At 49.1% G+C, this 23,705-nt stretch overlaps 1 protein-coding gene across 1 annotated transcript in view; it reads left to right on the top strand.

Moving 5' to 3' along the window:
- The window catches only part of LOC122544770 (uncharacterized), a 93,166-nt gene that overhangs the window by 35,993 nt on the left and 33,468 nt on the right, over positions 1–23,705 (top strand). Inside the window, exons 6-7 of the mRNA XM_087981608.1 lie at positions 11,428–11,528; positions 13,097–13,174. Coding sequence (XP_087837734.1) covers positions 11,428–11,528; positions 13,097–13,174 — 179 coding nt within the window. The remainder of the gene's footprint in view (positions 1–11,427; positions 11,529–13,096; positions 13,175–23,705) is intronic.

Genomic DNA, 23,705 nt, shown 5'->3' with positions numbered 1-23,705 from the left:
CTAGACAGGAATCTAATCGAGGGGTTCAGGGTGGGTTATATACAGAATAACAGATACCCCAGGAGTGAGTTAGGGACTGGAATCTAATTGAGGGGTTCAGTATGATTTAAATATAGAATAACAGATACCTGGGAGTGAGTTAGAGACTGGAATCTAATCGGGGGATTCAGGGTGGGTTATATACAGAATAACAGATAACCCGGGAGTGAGTTACAGACTGGAATCTAATCGATGGGTTCAGGGTGGGTTATATACAGAATAACAGATACCCTGGGAGTGAGTAACAGACTGGAATCTAATCGGGGGATTCAGGGTTGGTTACATACAGAATAACAGATACCCCGGGAGTGAGTTACAGACTGGAATCTCATCGAGGGGTTCAGGGTGGGTTATATACAGAATAACAGATATCCTGGGAGTGAGTTACAGACTGGAATCTAATCGGGGGATTCAGGGTGGGTTATATACAGAATAACAGATACCCCAGGAGTGAGTTACAGACTGGAATCTAATCGGGGGATTCAGGGTGGGTTATATACAGAATAACAGATACCCCAGGAGCGAGTTACAGACTGGAATCTAATCGAGGGGCTCAGGGTGGGTTATATACAGAATAACAGATACCCCAGGAGTGAGTTACAGACTGGAATCTAATCGGGGGATTCAGGGTGGGTTATATACAGAATAACAGACACCCTGGGAGTGAGTTACAGACTGGAATCTAATCGAGGGGTTCAGGGTGGGTTATATACAGAATAACAGATACCCCGGGAGTGAGTTACAGACTGGAATCTAATCGAGGGGTTCAGGGTGGGTTATATACAGAATAACAGACACCCTGGGAGTGAGTTACAGACTGGAATCTAATCGAGGGGTTCAGGGTGGGTTATATACAGAATAACAGATACCCCGGGAGTGAGTTACAGACTGGAATCTAATCGAGGGGTTCAGGGTGGGTTATATACAGAATAACAGATACCCGGGAGTGAGTTACAGACTGGAATCTAATCGAGGGGTTCAGGGTGGGTTATATACAGAATAACAGATACCCCAGGAGTGAGTTAGGGACTGGAATCTAATTGAGGGGTTCAGTATGATTTAAATATAGAATAACAGATACCTGGGAGTGAGTTAGAGACTGGAATCTAATCGGGGGATTCAGGGTGGGTTATATACAGAATAACAGATACCCCGGAGTGAGTTACAGACTGGAATCTAATCCAGGGACTCGGTGGGTTATATACAGAATAACAGTTACTCCGGGAGTGAGTTATAGACAGGAATCTAATCGAGGGGTTCAGGGTGGGTTATATACAGAATAACAGATACCCCAGGAGTGAGTTAGGGACTGGAATCTAATTGAGGGGTTCAGTATGATTTAAATATAGAATAACAGATACCTGGGAGTGAGTTAGAGACTGGAATCTAATCGAGGGGTTCAGGATGGGTTATATACAGAATAACAGATACCCCGGGAGGGAGTTACAGACTGGAATCTAATCGAGGGGCTCAGGGTGGGTTATATACAGAATAACAGATACCCCGGGAGTGAGTTACAGACTGGAATCTAATCGAGGGGTTCAGGGTGGGTTATATACAGAATAACAGATACCCCGGGAGTGAGTTACAGACTGGAATCTAATCGGGGGATTCAGGGTGGATTATATACAGAATAACAGATACCCCGGGAGTGAGTTACAGACTGGAATCTAATCGCGGGGCTCAGGGTGGGTAACATACAGAATAATAGATACCCCGGGAGTGAGTTACAGACTGGAATCGAATCGAGGGGCTCAGGGTGGGTTATATACAGAATAACAGATACCCCGGGAGTGAGTTACAGACTGGAATCTAATCAAGGGGTTCACGGTGGGTTATATTCAGAATAACAGACACCCTGGGAGTGAGTTACAGACTGGAATCTAATCGAGGGGTTCAGGGTGGATTATATACAGAATAACAGATACCCCGGGAGTGAGTTACAGACTGGAATCTAATCGAGGGGTTCAGGGTGGGTTATATACAGAATAACAGACACCCTGGGAGTGAGTTACAGACTGGAATCTAATCGAGGGGTTCAGGGTGGGTTATACACAGAATAACAGATACCCCGGGAGTGAGTTACAGACTGGAATCTAATCGAGGGGTTCAGGGTGGGTTATATACAGAATAACAGATACCCGGGAGTGAGTTACAGACTGGAATCTAATCGAGGGGTTCAGGGTGGGTTATATACAGAATAACAGATACCCCAGGAGTGAGTTAGGGACTGGAATCTAATTGAGGGGTTCAGTATGATTTAAATATAGAATAACAGATACCTGGGAGTGAGTTAGAGACTGGAATCTCATCGGGGGATTCAGGGTGGGTTATATACAGAATAACAGATACCCCGGCGTGAGTTACAGACTGGAATCTAATCCAGGGACTCGGTGGGTTATATACAGAATAACAGTTACTCCGGGAGTGAGTTATAGACAGGAATCTAATCGAGGGGTTCAGGGTGGGTTATATACAGAATAACAGATACCCCAGGAGTGAGTTAGGGACTGGAATCTAATTGAGGGGTTCAGGATGATTTAAATATAGAATAACAGATACCTGGGAGTGAGTTAGAGACTGGAATCTAATCGGGGGATTCAGGGTGGGTTATATACAGAATAACAGATACCCGGGAGTGAGTTACAGACTGGAATCTAAACGAGGGGTTCAGGGAGGTTTATATACAGAATAACAGATACCCCGGGAGTGAGTTACAGACTGGAATCTAATCGGGGGGTTCAGGGTGGGTTATATACAGAATTACAGATACCCCGGGAGTGAGTTACAGACTGGAATCTAATCGAGGGGTTCAGGGTGGGTTATATACAGAATAACAGATACCCCGGGAGTGAGTTACAGACTGGAATCTAATCGAGGGGTTCAGGGTGCGTTATATACAGAATAACAGATACCCAGGAGTGAGTTACAGACTGGAATCTAATCGAGGGATTCAGGGTGGGTTACATACAGAATAACAGATACCCCGGGAGTGAGTTACAGACTGGAATCTAATCGAGGGGTTCAGGGTGGGTTATATACAGAATAACAGATACCCGGGAGTGAGTTACAGACTGGAATCTAATCGAGGGGTTCAGGGTGGGTTATATACAGAATAACAGATACCCCAGGAGTGAGTTAGGGACTGGAATCTAATTGAGGGGTTCAGTATGATTTAAATATAGAATAACAGATACCTGGGAGTGAGTTAGAGACTGGAATCTAATCGGGGGATTCAGGGTGGGTTATATACAGAATAACAGATACCCCGGAGTGAGTTACAGACTGGAATCTAATCCAGGGACTCGGTGGGTTATATACAGAATAACAGTTACTCCGGGAGTGAGTTATAGACAGGAATCTAATCGAGGGGTTCAGGGTGGGTTATATACAGAATAACAGATACCCCAGGAGTGAGTTAGGGACTGGAATCTAATTGAGGGGTTCAGTATGATTTAAATATAGAATAACAGATACCTGGGAGTGAGTTAGAGACTGGAATCTAATCGGGGGATTCAGGGTGGGTTATATACAGAATAACAGATACCCGGGAGTGAGTTACAGACTGGAATCTAATCGAGGGGTTCAGGGTGGGTTATATACAGAATAACAGATACCCCGGGAGTGAGTTACAGACTGGAATCTCATCGAGGGGTTCAGGGTGGGTTATATACAGAATAACAGATACCCGGGAGTGAGTTACAGACTGGAATCTAATCGAGGGGTTCAGGGTGGGTTATATACAGAATAACAGATACCCTGTGAGTGAGTTACAGACTGGAATCTAATCGGGGGATTCAGGGTGGGTTATATACAGAATAACAGATACCCGGGAGTGAGTTACAGACTGGAATCTAATCGGGGGATTCAGGGTGGGTTATATACAGAATAACAGATACCCCGGAGTGAGTTACAGACTGGAATCTAATCGAGGCGTTCAGGGTGGGTTATATACAGAATAACAGATACCCCGGGAGTGAGTAACAGACTGGAATCTAATCGAGGGGTTCAGGGTGGGTTATATACAGAATAACAGATACCTGGGAGTGAGTTACAGACTGGAATCTAATCGAGGGGTTCAGGGTGGGTTATATCCACAATAACAGATACCCCGGGAGTGAGTTACAGACTGGAATCTCATCGAGGGGTTCAGGGTGGGTTATATACAGAATAACAGATACCCGAGTGTGAGTTACAGACTGGAATCTAATCGAGGGGTTCAGGGTGGGTTATATACAGAATAACAGATACCCCGGGAGTGAGTTACAGACTGGAATCTAATCGATGGGTTCAGGGTGGGTTATATACAGAATAACAGATACCCTGGGAGTGAGTAACAGACTGGAATCTAATCGGGGGATTCAGGGTTGGTTATATACAGAATAACAGATACCCCGGGAGTGAGTTACAGACTGGAATCTAATCGATGGGTTCAGGGTGGGTTATATACAGAATAACAGATACCCCGGGAGTGAGTTACAGACTGGAATCTAATCGAGGGGTTCAGGGTGGGTTATATACAGAATAACAGCTACCCCGGGAGTGAGTTACAGACTGGAATCTAATCGATGGGTTCAGGGTGGGTTATATACAGAATAACACATATCCTGGGAGTGAGTTACAGACTGGAATCTAATCGGGGGATTCAGGATGGGTTATATACAGAATAACAGATACCCCAGGAGTGAGTTAGAGACTGGAATCTAATCGAGGGGTTCAGGGTGGGTTATGTACAGAATAACAGATACCCCGGGAGTGAGTTACAGACTGGAATCTAATCGGGGGATTCAGGGTGGGTTATATACAGAATAACAGATACCCCGGGAGTGAGTTACAGACTGGAATCTAATCAAGGGGCTCAGGGTGGGTTATATACAGAATAACAGATACCCCGGGAGTGAGTTACAGACTGGAATCTAATCGAGGGGTTCAGGATGGGTTATATACAGAATAACAGATACCCCGGGAGGGAGTTACAGACTGGAATCTAATCGAGGGGCTCAGGGTGGGTTATATACAGAATAACAGATACCCGGGAGTGAGTTACAGACTGGAATCTAATCGAGGGGTTCAGGGTGGGTTATATACAGAATAACAGATACCCGGGAGTGAGTTACAGACTGGAATCTAATCGAGGGGTTCAGGGTGGGTTATATACAGAATAACAGATACCCCAGGAGTGAGTTAGGGACTGGAATCTAATTGAGGGGTTCAGTATGATTTAAATATAGAATAACAGATACCTGGGAGTGAGTTAGAGACTGGAATCTAATCGGGGGATTCAGGGTGGGTTATATACAGAATAACAGATACCCCGGAGTGAGTTACAGACTGGAATCTAATCCAGGGACTCGGTGGGTTATATACAGAATAACAGTTACTCCGGGAGTGAGTTATAGACAGGAATCTAATCGAGGGGTTCAGGGTGGGTTATATACAGAATAACAGATACCCCAGGAGTGAGTTAGGGACTGGAATCTAATTGAGGGGTTCAGTATGATTTAAATATAGAATAACAGATACCTGGGAGTGAGTTAGAGACTGGAATCTAATCGGGGGATTCAGGGTGGGTTATATACAGAATAACAGATACCCGGGAGTGAGTTACAGACTGGAATCTAATCGAGGGGTTCAGGGTGGGTTATATACAGAATAACAGATACCCCGGGAGTGAGTTACAGACTGGAATCTCATCGAGGGGTTCAGGGTGGGTTATATACAGAATAACAGATACCCGGGAGTGAGTTACAGACTGGAATCTAATCGAGGGGTTCAGGGTGGGTTATATACAGAATAACAGATACCCTGTGAGTGAGTTACAGACTGGAATCTAATCGGGGGATTCAGGGTGGGTTATATACAGAATAACAGATACCCGGGAGTGAGTTACAGACTGGAATCTAATCGGGGGATTCAGGGTGGGTTATATACAGAATAACAGATACCCCGGAGTGAGTTACAGACTGGAATCTAATCGAGGCGTTCAGGGTGGGTTATATACAGAATAACAGATACCCCGGGAGTGAGTAACAGACTGGAATCTAATCGAGGGGTTCAGGGTGGGTTATATACAGAATAACAGATACCTGGGAGTGAGTTACAGACTGGAATCTAATCGAGGGGTTCAGGGTGGGTTATATCCACAATAACAGATACCCCGGGAGTGAGTTACAGACTGGAATCTCATCGAGGGGTTCAGGGTGGGTTATATACAGAATAACAGATACCCGAGTGTGAGTTACAGACTGGAATCTAATCGAGGGGTTCAGGGTGGGTTATATACAGAATAACAGATACCCCGGGAGTGAGTTACAGACTGGAATCTAATCGATGGGTTCAGGGTGGGTTATATACAGAATAACAGATACCCTGGGAGTGAGTAACAGACTGGAATCTAATCGGGGGATTCAGGGTTGGTTATATACAGAATAACAGATACCCCGGGAGTGAGTTACAGACTGGAATCTAATCGATGGGTTCAGGGTGGGTTATATACAGAATAACAGATACCCCGGGAGTGAGTTACAGACTGGAATCTAATCGAGGGGTTCAGGGTGGGTTATATACAGAATAACAGCTACCCCGGGAGTGAGTTACAGACTGGAATCTAATCGATGGGTTCAGGGTGGGTTATATACAGAATAACACATATCCTGGGAGTGAGTTACAGACTGGAATCTAATCGGGGGATTCAGGATGGGTTATATACAGAATAACAGATACCCCAGGAGTGAGTTAGAGACTGGAATCTAATCGAGGGGTTCAGGGTGGGTTATATACAGAATAACAGATATCCTGGGAGTGAGTTACAGACTGGAATCTCATTGGGGGATTCAGGGTGGGTTATATACAAAATAACAGATACCCCAGGAGTGAGTTACAGACTGGAATCTAATCGGGGGATTCAGGGTGGGTTATATACAGAATAACAGATACCCCGGGAGTGAGTTACAGACTGGAATCTAATCAAGGGGCTCAGGGTGGGTTATATACAGAATAACAGATACCCCGGGAGTGAGTTACAGACTGGAATCTAATCGAGGGGTTCAGGATGGGTTATATACAGAATAACAGATACCCCGGGAGGGAGTTACAGACTGGAATCTAATCGAGGGGCTCAGGGTGGGTTATATACAGAATAACAGATACCCGGGAGTGAGTTACAGACTGGAATCTAATCGAGGGGTTCAGGGTGGGTTATATACAGAATAACAGATACCCTGGGAGTGAGTTACAGACTGGAATCTAATCGAGGGGTTCAGGGTGGGTTATATACAGAATAACAGATACCCCGGGAGTGAGTTACAGACTGGAATCTAATCGAGGGGTTCAGGGTGGGTTATATACAGAATAACAGATACCCGGGAGTGAGTTAGAGACTGGAATCTAATCGAGGGGTTCAGGGTGGGTTATATACAGAATAACAGATACCCTGTGAGTGAGTTACAGACTGGAATCTAATCGGGGGATTCAGGGTGGGTTATATACAGAATAACAGATACCCGGGAGTGAGTTACAGACTGGAATCTAATCGGGGGATTCAGGGTGGGTTATATACAGAATAACAGATACCCCGGAGTGAGTTACAGACTGGAATCTAATCGAGGCGTTCAGGGTGGGTTATATACAGAATAACAGATACCCCGGGAGTGAGTAACAGACTGGAATCTAATCGAGGGGCTCAGGGTGGGTTATATACAGAATAACAGATACCCCGGGAGTGAGTTACAGACTGGAATCTAATCGAGGGGTTCAGGGTGGGTTATATACAGAATAACAGATACCCCGGGAGTGAGTTACAGACTGGAATCTAATCGGGGGATTCAGGGTGGATTATATACAGAATAACAGATACCCCGGGAGTGAGTTACAGACTGGAATCTAATCGAGGGGCTCAGGGTGGGTAACATACAGAATAACAGATACCCTGGGAGTGAGTTACAGACTGGAATCTAATCGAGGGGCTCAGGGTGGGTTATATACAGAATAACAGATACCCCGGGAGTGAGTTACAGACTGGAATCTAATCAAGGGGTTCAGGGTGGGTTATATACAGAATAACAGATACCCTGTGAGTGAGTTACAGACTGGAATCTAATCGGGGGTTTCAGGGTGGGTTATATACAGAATAACAGATACCCGGGAGTGAGTTACAGACTGGAATCTAATCGGGGGATTCAGGGTGGGTTATATACAGAATAACAGATACCCCGGAGTGAGTTACAGACTGGAATCTAATCGAGGCGTTCAGGGTGGGTTATATACAGAATAACAGATACCCCGGGAGTGAGTTACAGACTGGAATCTAATCGAGGGGTTCAGGGTGGGTTACATACACAATAACAGATACCCCGGGAGTGAGTTACAGACTGGAATCTCATCGAGGGGTTCAGGGTGGGTTATATACAGAATAACAGATACCCAGGAATGAGTTACAGACTGGAATCTAATCGAGGGGTTCAGGGTGGGTTATATACAGAATAACAGATACCCGGGAGTGAGTTACAGACTGGAATCTAATCGAGGGGTTCAGGGTGGGTTATATACAGAATAACAGATACCCCGGGAGTGAGTTACAGACTGGAATCTAATCGGGGGATTCAGGGTGGATTATATACAGAATAACAGATACCCCGGGAGTGAGTTACAGACTGGAATCTAATCGAGGGGCTCAGGGTGGGTAACATACAGAATAACAGATACCTCGGGAGTGAGTTACAGACTGGAATCTAATCGAGGGGCTCAGGGTGGGTTATATACAGAATAACAGATACCCCGGGAGTGAGTTACAGACTGGAATCTAATCGAGGGGTTCAGGGTGGGTTATATACAGAATAACAGATACCCTGGGAGTGAGTTACAGACTGGAATCTAATCGAGGGGTTCAGGGTGGGTTATATACAGAATAACAGATACCCCGGGAGTGAGTTACAGACTGGAATCTAATCGAGGGGTTCAGGGTGGGTTATATACAGAATAACAGATACCCCGGGAGTGAGTTACAGACTGGAATCTAATCGAGGGGTTCAGGGTGGGTTATATACAGAATAACAGATACCCTGTGAGTGAGTTACAGACTGGTATCTAATCGGGGGATTCAGGGTGGGTTATATACAGAATAACAGATACCCGGGAGTGAGTTACAGACTGGAATCTAATCGGGGGATTCAGTGTGGGTTATATACAGAATAACAGATACCCCGGAGTGAGTTACAGACTGGAATCTAATCGAGGCGTTCAGGGTGGGTTATATACAGAATAACAGATACCCCGGGAGTGAGTAACAGACTGGAATCTAATCGAGGGGTTCAGGGTGGGTTATATACAGAATAACAGATACCCGGGAGTGAGTTACAGACTGGAATCTAATCGAGGGGTTCAGGGTGGGTTATATCCACAATAACAGATACCCCGGGAGTGAGTTACAGACTGGAATCTCATCGAGGGGTTCAGGGTGGGTTATATACAGAATAACAGATACCCGAGTGTGAGTTACAGACTGGAATCTAATCGAGGGGTTCAGGGTGGGTTATATACAGAATAACAGATACCCCGGGAGTGAGTAACAGACTGGAATCTAATCGAGGGGTTCAGGGTGGGTTATATACAGAATAACAGATACCCCGGGAGTGAGTAACAGACTGGAATCTAATCGAGGGGTTCAGGGTGGGTTATATACAAAATAACAGATACCCCGGGAGTGAGTTACAGACTGGAATCTAATCGAGGGACTCAGGGTGGGTTATATACAGAATAACAGATACCGCGGGAGTGAGTTACAGACTGGAATCTAATCGAGGGGTTCAGGGTGGGTTATATACAGAATAACAGATACCCCGGGAGTGAGTTACAGACTGGAATCTAATCGATCGGTTCAGGGTGGGTTATATACAGAATAACAGATATCCCGGGAGTGAGTTACAGACTGGAATCTAATCGAGGGGTTCAGGGTGGGTTATATACAGAATAACAGATACCCCGGGAGTGAGTTACAGACTGGAATCTAATCGAGGGGTTCAGGGTGGGTTATATACACAATAACAGATACCCCGGGAGTGAGTTACAGACTGGAATCTAATCGAGGGGTTCAGGGTGGGTTATATACAGAATAACAGATACACGGGAGGGAGTTACAGACTGGAATCTAATCGAGGGGTTCAGGGTGGGTTATATACAGAATAACAGATACCCCGGGAGGGAGTTACAGACTGGAATCTAATCGAGGGGTTCAGGGTGGGTTATATACAGAATAACAGATACCCGGGAGTGAGTTACAGACTGGAATCTAATCGAGGGGTTCAGGGTGGGTTATATACAGAATAACAGATACCCCGGGAGGGAGTTGCAGACTGGAATCTAATCGAGGGGTTCAGGGTGGGTTATATACAGAATAACAGATACGCGGGAGTGAGTTACAGACTGGAATCTAATCGAGGGGTTCAGGGTGGGTTATATACAGAATAACAGATACCCCGGGAGTGAGTTACAGACTGGAATCTAATCGAGGGGTTCAGGGTGGGTTATATACAGAATAACAGATACCCCGGGAGTGAGTTACAGACTGGAATCTAATCGAGGGGTTCAGGGTGGGTTATATACAGAATAACAGATACCCCGGGAGTGAGTTACAGACTGGAATCTAATCGAGGGGTTCAGGGTGGGTTATATACAGAATAACAGATACCCCGGAGTGAGTTACAGACTGGAATCTAATCGAGGGGTTCAGGGTGGGTTATATACAGAATAACAGATACCCCGGGAGTGAGTTACAGACTGGAATCTAATCGAGGTGTTCAGGGTGGGTTTTATACAGAATAACAGATACCCCGGGAGTGAGTTACAGACTGGAATCTAATCGAGGGGTTCAGGGAGGTTTATATACAGAATAACAGATACCCGGGAGTGAGTTACAGACTGGAATCTAATCGAGGGGTTCAGGGTGGGTTTTATACAGAATAACAGATACCCCGGGAGTCAGTTACAGACTGGAATCTAATCGAGGGGTTCAGGGTGGGTTATATACAGAATAACAGATACCCCGGGAGGGAGTTACAGACTGGAATCTAATCGAGGGGTTCAGGGTGGGTTATATACAGAATAACAGATACCCGGGAGTGAGTTACAGACTGGAATCTAATCGAGGTGTTCAGGGAGGTTTATATACAGAATAACAGATACCCGGGAGTGAGTTACAGACTGGAATCTAATCGAGGGGTTCAGGGTGGGTTATATACAGAATAACAGATACCCCGGGAGTCAGTTACAGACTGGAATCTAATCGGGGGGTTCAGGGTGGGTTATATACAGAATAACAGATACCCCGGGAGTGAGTTGTCTGGTACCATTCGTGGTTTGGAGTAATTGATTATTGTCCTGCCTCAAATCTAGGAGGAAAGGATCACTAAAGGTGAAGAAATGGAAATCAATTTTCAATCTCGGACGATCTGGAACAGATTCAAAACGGAAAGCCGCCAGGAATGACGAGCGAGGTCTGTATGAAGAACAACTGGCACTGACATGGATCTGAGATTTCCAGAGGGTTAACCGTGGGGAAAAGGAAGAGAGATTTCAACATGCAGACATTGTGTGTCATGGGAATGTGTGCGGTGGGAGTGAATGGGAAGGGGTTTGGGACCATTGGGATTGTGTGGAGTGGGAGGGAACGGGAAGGGGTTTGGGTCCATTGGGATTGTGTGCGGTGGGAGTGAACGGGAAGGGTTTTGGGCCCATTGGGATTGTGTGCAGTGGGAGTGAATGGGAAGGGGTTTGGGCCCATTGGGATTGTGTGCAGTGGGAGTGAATGGGAAGGGGTTTGTGTCCATTGGGATTGTGTGCAGTGGGATTGAATGGGAAGGGGTTTGGGACCATTGGGATTGTGTGCAGTGGGATTGAATGGGAAGGGGTTTGGGACCATTGGGATTGTGTGCAGTGGGATTGAATGGGAAGGGGTTTGGGCCCATTGGGATTGTGTGCAGTGGGAGTGAATGGGAAGGGGTTTGTGTCCATTGGGATTGTGTGCAGTGGGAGTGAATGGGAAGGGGTTTGGGTCCATTGGGATTGTGTGCAGTGGGATTGAATGGGAAGGGGTTTGGGACCATTGGGATTGTGTGCAGTGGGATTGAATGGGAAGGGGTTTGGGACCATTGGGATTGTGGGCAGTGGGAGTGAATGGGAAGGGGTTTGGGTCCATTGGGATTGTGTGGAGTGGGAGTGAATGGCAAGGGGTTTGGGTCCATTGGGATTGTGTGCAGTGGGAGTGAATGGGAAGGGGTTTGGCTCCATTGGGATTGTGTACAGTGGGAGTGAATGGGAAGGGGTTTGGGTCCATTGGGATTGTGTGCAGTGGGAGTGAATGGGAAGGGGTTTGGGTCCATTGGGATTGTGTGCGGTGGGAGTGAATGGGAAGGGGTTTGGGACCATTGGGATTGTGTACAGTGGGATTGAATGGGAAGGGGTTTGGGACCATTGGGATTGTGTGTGGTGGGAGTGAATGGGAAGGGGTTTGGGACCATTGGGATTGTGTGCAGTGGGATTGAATGGGAAGGGGTTTGGGACCATTGGGATTGTGTGCAGTGGGATTGAATGGGAAGGGGTTTGGGACCATTGGGATTGTGGGCAGTGGGAGTGAATGGGAAGGGGTTTGCGTCATTGGGATTGTGTGCGGTGGGAGTGAATGGGAAGGGGTTTGGGACCATTCGGATTGTGTGCAGTGGGAGTGAACAGGAAGGGGTCTGGGTCCATTGGGATTGTGTGTGGTGGGAGTGAATGGGAAGGGGTTTGGGTCCATTGGGATTGTGTGCGGTGGGAGTGAATGGGAAGGGGATTGGGTCCATTGGGATTGTGGGCAGTGGGAGTGAATGGGAAGGGGTTTGGGTCCATTGGGATTGTGTACAGTGGGAGTGAATGGGAAGGGGTTTGGGTCCATTGGGATTGTGTACAGTGGGAGCCAATGGGAAAGGGTTGTGTCCTGGGGGGCTTTGTGGGTCTAGTGTTCGTAGCTGTGTCTGTATTCCCCTCACCCAGTAACACGCTCCTTCTCCAACTGCTCCCTATTCAGATGTAAAGTGCGATACAAGGAACCTGAGGCCTGCGAAGAGTATGGACTCCCTCAGCTCGGTCCCTTTCACTGATGATGGTGAGTCCGCATTCCCTGAACTAGCAAAGTCCCCCACCTCTCTTTGGGTGGTGAATCCTCGCTCTCCTTTCTTTGCCCTTGGTTTCAGTCTTTCCCCCTGGATCTTTTCGATTAGATTAGATTCCCCACAGTGTGGAAACTGGCCCTTCAGCCCAACCAGTCCACACCGACCCATCTCCCTCTGACTAATGCACCTAACACTATGGGGTAATTTAGCATGGCCAATCCACCCTAACCTGCACATCCCTGAACACTATGGGGTAATTTAGCATGGCCAATCCACCCTAACCTGCACATCCCTGAACACTATGGGGTAATTTAGCATGGCCAATCCACCCTAACCTGCACATCCCTGAACACTATGGGGTAATTTAGCATGGCCAATCGACGCTAACCTGTACATCCCTGAACACCTTGGGTAGTTTAGCATGGCCAATCCACCCTAACCTACACATCCCTGAACACTATGGGTAATTTAGCATGGCCAATCCACCCTAACCTGTACATCCCTGAACACTATGGGGTAATTTAGCATGGCCAATCCACCCTAACCTACACATCCCTGAACACTATGGGGTAATTTAGCATGGCCAATCCACCCTAACCTTCACATTTTTGGACTGTGGGAGGAAACCAGAGCACCTGGAGGAAACCCACGCAGACGGCCTGAGGCTGGAATTGAACCCGGGTCCCTGGTGCTATGAGGCAGCAGTGCTAACCACTGAGCCACCGTGCCACCTAGTGTCCTCTCTGCCTTGCACTCTCCCCCAATCCCTGTCTTTAGCGCACTCCTCTCAATTTCCTTGACATGTCACCTCTGCCCCTCCAACTATCACTGCCACTCTAACCACTGTCTCCCCTCCATTTCCTTCCAAGACATTCTCATGCACTGTCTCTCCTCTCTCAGCTTCCCTCTCCTTCTCGCTCACTGACTTCCTACCCCTCACTTTCGCCTGCCCCTGTCTTCCCTCCTCACCATCTTTCCCTCTGGAAGATCCGAAGGAATAGGATGAGGAGGTCATTCGGCCCCTCGACCCTGCTGCACCGTTTGATAAACTCATGACCGCTTGGACTATCCAGTCTGCCCAGTAACCTGGGGCTCCTCTGTTGATGAAATATCTTCAATGTCTCAGCTTGCAGAGCTCTTTGGGATGCAGCACTCCCAACTCTCAGAGGCGGAACTCCTCCTCATCTCTACCTTAAATGGGACACCCCTTATTTTAATTAGATTAGATTAGATTAGATTTTTTTTATTAGATTATTAGATTAGTTTTTTTTAATTTTTTATTAGATTACATTACAGTGTGGAAACAGGCCCTTCGGCCCAACAAGTCCACACCGACCCGCCGAAGCGCAACCCACCCATACCCTACATTTACCCCTTACCTAACACTATGGGCAATTTAGCATGGCCAATTCACCTTCCCTGCACATCTTTGGACTGTGGGAGGAAACCGGAGCACCCGGAGGAAACCCACGCAGACACGGGGAGAACGTGCAAACTCCACACAGTTGCCTGAGGCGGGAATTGAACCCGGGTCTCTGGCGCTGTGAGGCAGCAGTTCTAACCACTGTGCCACCGTGCTGCCCATGCGAGCCTTGTTCGAGACTCCATCTATGGAGATAACATCTGACCGGTTGTGACCCCCTGCAAACCTTACCATGTTTTAGATTAGATTACTTACAGTGTGGAAACAGGCCCTTCGGCCCAACAAGTCCACACCGACCCGCCGAAGCGTAACCCACCCATACCCCTACATTTACCCCTTTACCTTACACTACGGGCAATTTAGCATGGCCAATTCACCTGACTTGCAGATCTTTGGACTGTGGGAGGAAACCGGAGCACCCGGAGGAAACTCACGCAGACACGGGGAGAACGTGCAAACTCCACACAGTCAGTCGCCTGAGTCGAGAAGTGAACCTGGGTCTCTGGCGCTGCGAGGCAGCAGTGCTAACCACTGTGCCACCGTGCCACCCACAAAGGTCTTTGCATATTCTTCCAAATTCCAATGCGTATCAGCCCGACCTTAACAAGACTATCCAGTGGAGCCCAAACCCCAGCCTGGTGACTCTGTGCTAACTGCTGCCAATGTAAACACAGCCTTCCTTAGTTAATGGGACCAAAACTGTACAGACTATCTGTGTGCATTCGCAAACAACACATACAGCTGGAGCACAGCTTTGCAAACCTTGTTCTCCAACCTTCACCTTACAAGGTTTCGCTCCCACACTCTCTATCCTTCCCTGTCTTCAATGCACCTCTCCATCATCCACTCCCTCCCATCGTGTATTCTCTTCCCTCTAATCCATCCCCTCTTTTCTACTTTTACTTGCTTCATCTCTCCATCAGTCTCTTTCCTTCCCCATTTTCTTCATCTCTCCAACAATTGCTCCATCTCTCCCTCAGTAACCGTTACCTTCCCTCTCTCACCATCTCTCCGTTAGTAACCGTTACCATCCCTCTCTCTCCATCTCTCCCTCAGTAACCGTGACCTTTCCTCTCTCTCCATCTCTCCCTCAGTAACCGTGACCTTTCCTCTCTCTCCATCTCTCCCTCAGTAACCGTGACCTTTCCTCTCTCTCCATCTCTCCCTCAGTAACCGTTACCTTCCCTCTCTCTCCATCTCTCCCTCAGTAACCGTTACCTTCTCTCTGTCACCGTCTCTCCGTCAGTAACCGTTACCTTCCCTCTCTCTCCATCTCTCCATCTCTCCCTCAGTAACCGTTACCTTCCCTCTCTCTCCATTTCTCCGTTCGTAACCGTTACCTTCCCTCTCTCTCCATCTCTCCCTCAGTAACCGTTACCTTCCCTCTCTCTCCATCTCTCCCTCAGTAACCGTTACCTTCTCTCTCTCTCCATCTCTCCCTCAGTAACCGTTACCTTCTCTCTCTCACCGTCTCTCCGTCAGTAACCGTTACCTTCCCTCTCTCTCCATCTCTCCGTCAGTAACCGTTACCTTCCCTCTCTCTCCATCTCTCCCTCAGTAATCGTTACCTTCCCTCTCTCTCCATCTCTCCGTTAGTAACCGTTACCTTCCCTCTCTCGCGTGTAGGCAGCTCTCCCTCAGTAACCGTGACCCTCCCTCTCTCTCCATCTCTCCCTCAGTAACCGTTATATTCCCTCTCTCTCCAGCTCTCTGTCAGTAACTGTTACCTTCCCTCTCTCATGTGCAGGCAGCTCTCCCTCAGTGACCGTTACCTTCCCTCTCTCTCCATCTCTCCCTCAGTAACCGTTATATTCCCTCTCTCTCCAGCTCCCCCTCAGTAACCGTTACCTTCCCTCTCTCTCCATCTCTCCGACAGTGACCGTTACCTTCCCACTCTCGCGTGCAGGCAGCTCTCCCTCAGTAACCGTTACCTTCCCTCTCTCTGCATCTCTCCCTCAGTAACCGTTACCTTCCCTCTCTCTCCATCTCTCCCTCAGTAACCGTTACCTTCCCTCTCTCACCATCTCTCTGTCATAACCGTTACGTTCCCTCTCTCACGTGCAGGCAGCTCTCCCTCAGTAACCGTTACCTTCCCTCTCTCTCCATCTCTCCGACAGTGACCGTTACCTTCCCTCTCTCGCGTGCAGGCAGCTCTTCCTCAGTAACCGTTACCATCCCTCTCTCTCCATCTCTCCCTCAGTAACCGTTACCTTCACTCTCTCTCCATCTCTCCCTTAGTAACCGTGACCCTCCCTCTCTCTCCATCTCTCCCTCGGTAACCGTTACCTTCCCTCTCTCTCCAGCTCTCCCTCAGTAACCGTTACCTTCCCTCTATCTCCATCTCTCCGTCAGTAACCGTTACCTTCCCTCTCTCGCGTGCAGGCAGCTCTCCCTCAATAACCGCTACCTTCCCTCTCTCACCATCTCTCTGTCAGTAACTGTTACCTTCCCTCTCTCTCCGTCAGTAACCGTTACCTTCCCTCTCTCGCGTGCAGGCAGCTCTCCCTCAGTAACCGTTACCTTCCCTCTCTCACCATCTCTCTGTCAGTAACTGTTACCTTCCCTCTCTCATGTGCAGGCAGCTCTCCGTCATTAACCGTTACCTTCCCTCTCTCACCGTCTCTCCGTCAGTAACCGTTACCTTCCCTCTCTCTCCATCTCTCCCTCAGTGACCGTTACCTTCCCTCTCTCTCCATCTCTCCCTCAGTAACCGTTATATTCCCTCTCTCTCCAGCTCCCCCTCAGTAACGTTACCTTCCCTCTCTCTCCATCTCTCCGACAGTGACCGTTACCTTCCCACTCTCGCGTGCAGGCAGCTCTCCCTCAGTAACCGTTACCTTCCCTCTCTCTCCATCTCTCCGTTAGTAACCGTTACCTTCCCTCTCTCTCCATCTCTCCGACAGTAACCGTTACCTTCCCTCTCTCTCCATCTCTCCGACAGTGACCGTTACCTTCCCTCTCTCACCATCTCTCTGTCAGTAACCGTTACCTTCCCTCTCTCGCGTGCAGGCAGCTCTCCCTCAGTAACCGTTACCTTCCCTCTCTCACCATCTCTCCCTCAGTAACCATTACCTTCCCTCTCACTCCATCACTCCGTCAGTAACCGTTACCTTCCCTCTCTCTCCATCTCTCCGTCAGTAACCGTTACCTTCCCTCTCTCGCGTGCAGGCAGCTCTCCCTCAGGAACCGTGACCCTCCCTCTCTCTCCATCTCTCCCTCAGTAACCGTTACCTTCCCTCTCTCTCCATCTCTCCGACAGTAACCGTTACTTTCCCTCTCTCTCCATCTCTCCGACAGTGACCGTTACCTTCCCTCTCTCCACATCTCTCCGACAGTGACCGTTACCTTCCCTCTCTCACCATCTCTCTGTCAGTAACCGTTACCTTCCCTCTCTCGCGTGCAGGCAGCTCTCCCTCAACAACCGTTACCTTCCCTCTCTCACCATCTCTCTGTCAGTAACTGTTACCTTCCCTCTCTCATGTGCAGGCAGCTCTCCCTCATTAACCGTTACCTTCCCTCTCTCACCGTCTCTCCGTCAGTAACCGTTACCTTCCCTCTCTCTCCATCTCTCCCTCAGTAACCGTTACCTTCCCACTCTCGCGTGCAGGCAGCTCTCCCTCAGTAACCGTTACCTTCCCTCTCTCTCCATCTCTCCCTCAGTAACCGTTACCTTCCCTCTCTCTCCATCTCTCCGACAGTAACCGTTACTTTCCCTCTCTCTCCATCTCTCCGACAGTGACCGTTACCTTCCCTCTCTCCACATCTCTCCGACAGTGACCGTTACCTTCCCTCTCGCACCATCTCTCTGTCAGTAACCGTTACCTTCCCTCTCTCGCGTGCAGGCAGCTCTCCCTCATTAACCGTTACCTTCCCTCTCTCACCGTCTCTCCGTCAGTAACCGTTACCTTCCCTCTCTCTCCATCTCTCCCTCAGTAACCGTTACCTTCCCTCTCTCGCGTGCAGGCAGCTCTCCCTCAGTAACCGTTACCTTCGCTCCCTCTCCATCTCTCTGTCAGGAACCGTTACCTTCCCTCTCTCTCCATCTCTCCGTTAGTAACCGTTACCTTCCCTCTCTCGCGTGTAGGCAGCTCTCCCTCAGTAACCGTGACCCTCCCTCTCTCTCCATCTCTCCGTTAGTAACCGTTACCTTCCCTCTCTTGCGTGCAGGCAGCTCTCCCTCAGTAACCGTTACCTTCCTTCTCTCTCCATCTCTCCCTCAGTAACCGTTACCTTCCCTCACTCTCCATCTCTCCGTTAGTAACCGTTACCTTCCCTCTCTCCATCTCACCGACAGTGACCGTTACCTTCCCTCTCTCTCCATCTCTCCGACAGTGACCGTTACCTTCCCTCTCTCACGTGCAGGCAGCTCTCCCTCAGTAACCGATACCTTCCCTCTCTCTCCATCTCTCCGACAGTTACCGTTACCTTCCCTCTCTCTCCATCTCTCCCTCAGTAACCGTTACCTTCCCTCTCTCTCCATTTCTCCCTCAGTAACCGTTACCTTCCCTCTCTCTCCATCTCTCTGCTAGTAACCGTTACCTTGCCTCTCTCTCCATCTCTCCGACAGTAACCGTTACCTTCCCTCTCTCATGTGCAGGCAGCTCTCCCTCAGTAACTATTACCTTCCCTCTCACTCCATCTCTCCGTCAGTAACCGTTACCTTCCCTCTCTCGCGTGCAGGCAGCTCTCCCTCAGTAACCGTTACCTTCCTTCTCTATCCATCTCTCCCTCAGTAACCGTTACCTTCCCTCTCTCGCGTGCAGGCAGCTCTCCCTCAGTAACCGTGACCCTCCCTCTCTCTCCATCTCTCCCTCAGTAACCGTTACCATCCCTCTCTCTCCATCTCTCCCTCAGTTACCGTTACCATCCCTCTCTCTCCATCTCTCCCTCAGTAACCGTTACCTTCCCTCTCTCACCATCTCTCCGTTAGTAACCGTCACCTTACCTCTCTCTCCATCTCTCCCTCAGTAACCGTGACCTTCCCTCTCTCTCCATCTTTCCCTCAGTAACTGTTACCTTCCCTCTCTCTCCATGTCTCCCTCAGTAACCGTTACTTCTCTCTCTCACCGTTTCACCGTCAGTAACCGTTACCTTCCCTCTCTCTCCATCTCTCCATCAGTAACCGTTACCTCCCCTCTCGCTCCATCTCTCCCTCAGTAACCGTTACCTTCCCTCTCTCTTCATCTCTCCGTCAGTAACCGTTACCTTCCCTGTTTCACCATCTCTCCCTCAGTAACCGTTACCTTCCCTCTCTCTCCATCTCTCCATCTCTCCCTCAGTAACCGTTACCTTCCCTCTCTCTCCATCTTTCCCTCAGTAACCGTTACCTTCTTTCTCTCACCGTCTCTCCGTCAGTAACCGTTACCATCCCCCTCTCTCCATCTCTCCGTCAGTAATCGTTACCTTCCCTCTCTCTCCATCTCTCCGTTAGTAACCGTAGCCTTCCCTCTCTCTCCATCTCTCTGACAGTGACCGTTACCTTCCCTCTCTCCACATCTCTCCGACAGTGACCGTTACCGTCCCTCTCTCTCCATCTGTCCGTCAGTAACTGTTACCTTCCCTCTCTCTCCATCTCTCCGTCAGTAACCATTACCTTCCCTCTCTCTCCAGCTCTCCCTCAGTAACCGTTACCTTCCCTCTCTCTCCATCTCTCCGACAGTGACCGTTACCTTCCCTCTCTCCACATCTCTCCGACAGTGACCGTTACCGTCCCTCTCTCACCATCTCTCCCTCAGTAACTGTTACCTTCCCTCTCTCTCCAACTCTCCCTCAGTAACCGTTACCTCCTCTCTCTCCATCTCTCCGTTAGTAACTGTTACCTTCCCTCTCTCTCCATCTCTCCCTCAGTAACCGTGACCTTCCCTCTCTCTCCATCTCTCCCTCAGTAACCGTTACCTTCCCTCTCTCTCCATCTCTCCCTCAGTAACCGTTACCTTCTCTCTCTCACCGTCTCTCCATCAGTAACCGTTACCTTCCCTCTCTCTCCATCTCTCCATCAGTAACCGTTACCTCCCCTCTCTCTCCATCTCTCCCTCAGTAACCGTTACCTTCCCTCTCCCTCCATCTCTCCGTCAGTAACCTTTACCTTCCCTCTCTCACCATCTCTCCCTCAGTAACCGTTACCTTCCCTCTCTCTCCATCTCTTCATCTCTCCCTCAGTAACCGTTACCTTCCCTCACTCTCCATCTCTCCCTCAGTAACCGTTACCTTCCCTCTCTCATCATCTCTCCCTCAGTAACTGTTCCCTTCCCTCTCTCTCCATCTCTCCCTCAGTAACCGTTACCTTCCCTCTCTCTCCATCTCTCCGTTAGTAACCGTTACCTTCCCTATCTCTCCATCTCTTCCTCAGTACCCATTAACTTCCCTCTCTCTCCATCTCTCCGTTAGTAACCGTTACCTTCCCTCTCTCTCCATCTCTCCGACAGTGACGGTTACCTTCCCTCTCTCCACATCTCTCCGACAGTGACCGTTACCTTCCCTCTCTCACCATCTCTTTGTCAGTAACCGTTACCTTCCCTCTCTCGCGTGCAAGCAGCTCTCCCTCAGTAACCGTTACCTTCCATCTCTCTCCATCTCTCCGACAGTGACCGTTACCTTCCCTCTCTCTCCATCTCTCCCTCAGTAACCGTTACCTTCCCTCTCTCTCCATCTCTCCCTCAATAACCGTTACCTTCCCTCTCTCACCATCTCTCTGTCAGTAACCGTTACATTCCCTCTCTCACGTGCAGGCAGCTCTCCCTCAGTAACCGTTACTTTCCCTCTCTCTCCATCTCTCCGACAGTGACCGTTACCTTCCCTCTCTCGCGTGCAGGCTGCTCTCCCTCAGTATCCGTTACCTTCCCTCTCTCTCCATCTCTCCCTCAATAACCGTTACCTTCCCTCTCTCACCATCTCTCTGTCAGTAACCGTTACCTTCCCTCTCACTCCATCTCTCCCTCAGTGACCGTTACCTTCCCTCTCTCTCCATCTCTCCGTCAGTAACCGTTATCTTCCCTCTCTCTCCATCTCTCCGTCAGTAACCGTTACCTTCCCTCTCTCTCCATCTCTCTGTCAGTAACCGTTACCTTCCCTCTCTCTCCATCTCTCCGTCAGTAACCGTTACCTTCCCCCTCTCACGTGCAGGCAGCTCTCCCTCAGTAACCGTGACCTTCCCTCTCTCTCCATCTCTCCGTCAGTAACCGTTACCTTCCCTCTCTCACGTGCAGGCAGCTCTCCCTCAGTAACCGTGACCTTCCCTCTCTCTCCATCTCTCCCTCAGTAACCGTTACCTTCCCTCTCTCTCCGTCTCTCCCTCAGTAACCGTTACCTTCCCTCTCTCACGTGCAGGCAGCTCTCCCTCAGTAACCGTGACCTTACCTCTGTCTCCATCTCTCCCTCAGTAACCGTTACCTTCCCTCTTTCTCCATCTCTCCATCTCTCCCTCAGTAACCGTTACCTTCCCTCTCTCTCCATCTCTCCCTCAGTAACCGTTACCTTCTCTCTCTCACCGTCTCTCCGTCAGTAACCGTTACCTTCCCTCTCTCTCCATCTCTCCGTCAGTAACCGTTACCTTCCCTCTCTCTCCATCTCTCCCTCAGTAATCGTTACCTTCCCTCTCTCTCCATCTCTCCGTTAGTAACCGTTACCTTCCCTCTCTCTCCATCTCTCCGTTAGTAACTGTTACTTTCCCTCTCTCTCCATCTCTCCGTTAGTATCCGTTACCTTCCCTCTCTCTCCATCTCTCCCTCAATAACCGTTACCTTCCCTCTCTCCACATCTCTCCGACAGTGACCGTTACCTTCCCTCTCTCACCATCTCTCCCACAGTAACTGTTACCTTCCCTCTCTCTCCATCTCTCCCTCAGTAACCGTTACCTTCCCTCTCTCTCCATCTCTCCATTAGTAACCGTTACCTTCCCTCGCTCTCCATCTCTCCCTCACTAACCGTTACTTTCTCTCTCTCACCATCTCTCCATCAGTAACCGTTACCTTCCCTCTCTCTCCATCAGGAACCGTTAACTCCCCTCTCTCTCCATCTCTCCCTCAGTAACCGTTACCTTCCCTCTCTCTCCATCTCTCCGTCAGTAACCGTTACCTTCCCTCTCTCTCCATCTCTCCATCTCTCCCTCGGTAACCGTTACCTTCCCTCTCTCTCCATCTCTCCCTCAGTAACCGTTACCTTCTCTCTCTCTCCATCTCTCCCTCAGTAACCGTTACCTCCCCTCTCTCTCCATCTCTCCGTCAGTAACCGTTACCTTCCCTCTCTCTCCATCTCTCCCTCAGTAATCGTTACCTTCCCTCTCTCTCCATCTCTCCGTTAGTAACCGTTACCTTCCCTCTCTCTGCATCTCTCCATCAGTAACCATTACCTTCCCTCTCTCTCCATCTCTCCGACAGTAACATTTACTTTCCCTCTCTCCACATCTCTCCGACAGTGACCGTTACCTTCCCTCTCTCACCATCTCTCTGTCAGTAACCGTTACCTTCCCTCTCTCGCATGCAGGCAGCTCTCCCTCAGTAACCGTTACCTTCCCTCTCTCTCCATCTCTCCGACAGTGACCGTTATCTTCCCTCTCTCTCCATCTCTCCCTCAGTAACCGTTACCTTCCCTCTCTCTCCATCTCTCCCTCAGTAACCGTTACCTTCCCTCTCTCACCATCTCTCTGTCAGTAACCGTTACCTTCCCTCTCTCACGTGCAGGCAGCTCTCCCTCAGTAACCGTTACCTTCCATCTCTCACCATCTCTCCCACAGTGACCGTTACCTTCCCTCTCTCTCCATCTCTCTGTCAGTAACCGTTACCTTCCCTCTCTCGCGTGCAGGCAGCTCTCCCTCAGTAACCGTTACCTTCCCTCTCTCTCCATCTCTCCGACAGTGACCGTTACCTTCCCTCTCTCTCCATCTCTCCGACAGTGACCGTTACCTTCCCTCTCTCGCGTGCAGGCTGCTCTCCCTCAGTAACCGTTACCTTCCCTCTCTCTCCATCTCTCCCTCAGTAACCGTGACCCTCCCTCTCTCTCCAGCTCTCCCTCAGTAACCGTTACCTTCTCTCTCACCGTCTCTCCATCAGTAACCGTTACCTTCCCTCTCTCTCCATCTCTCCATCAGTAACCGTTACCTTCCC

Source organism: Chiloscyllium plagiosum, unplaced genomic scaffold, assembly GCF_037043375.1.
Source record: "Chiloscyllium plagiosum isolate Xiang-an unplaced genomic scaffold, Cpla_swu_hap1 HiC_scaffold_40, whole genome shotgun sequence".
In the NCBI taxonomy this organism is placed as follows: domain Eukaryota; kingdom Metazoa; phylum Chordata; class Chondrichthyes; order Orectolobiformes; family Hemiscylliidae; genus Chiloscyllium; species Chiloscyllium plagiosum.
This window is presented reverse-complemented; position numbering and strand designations above follow the sequence as displayed.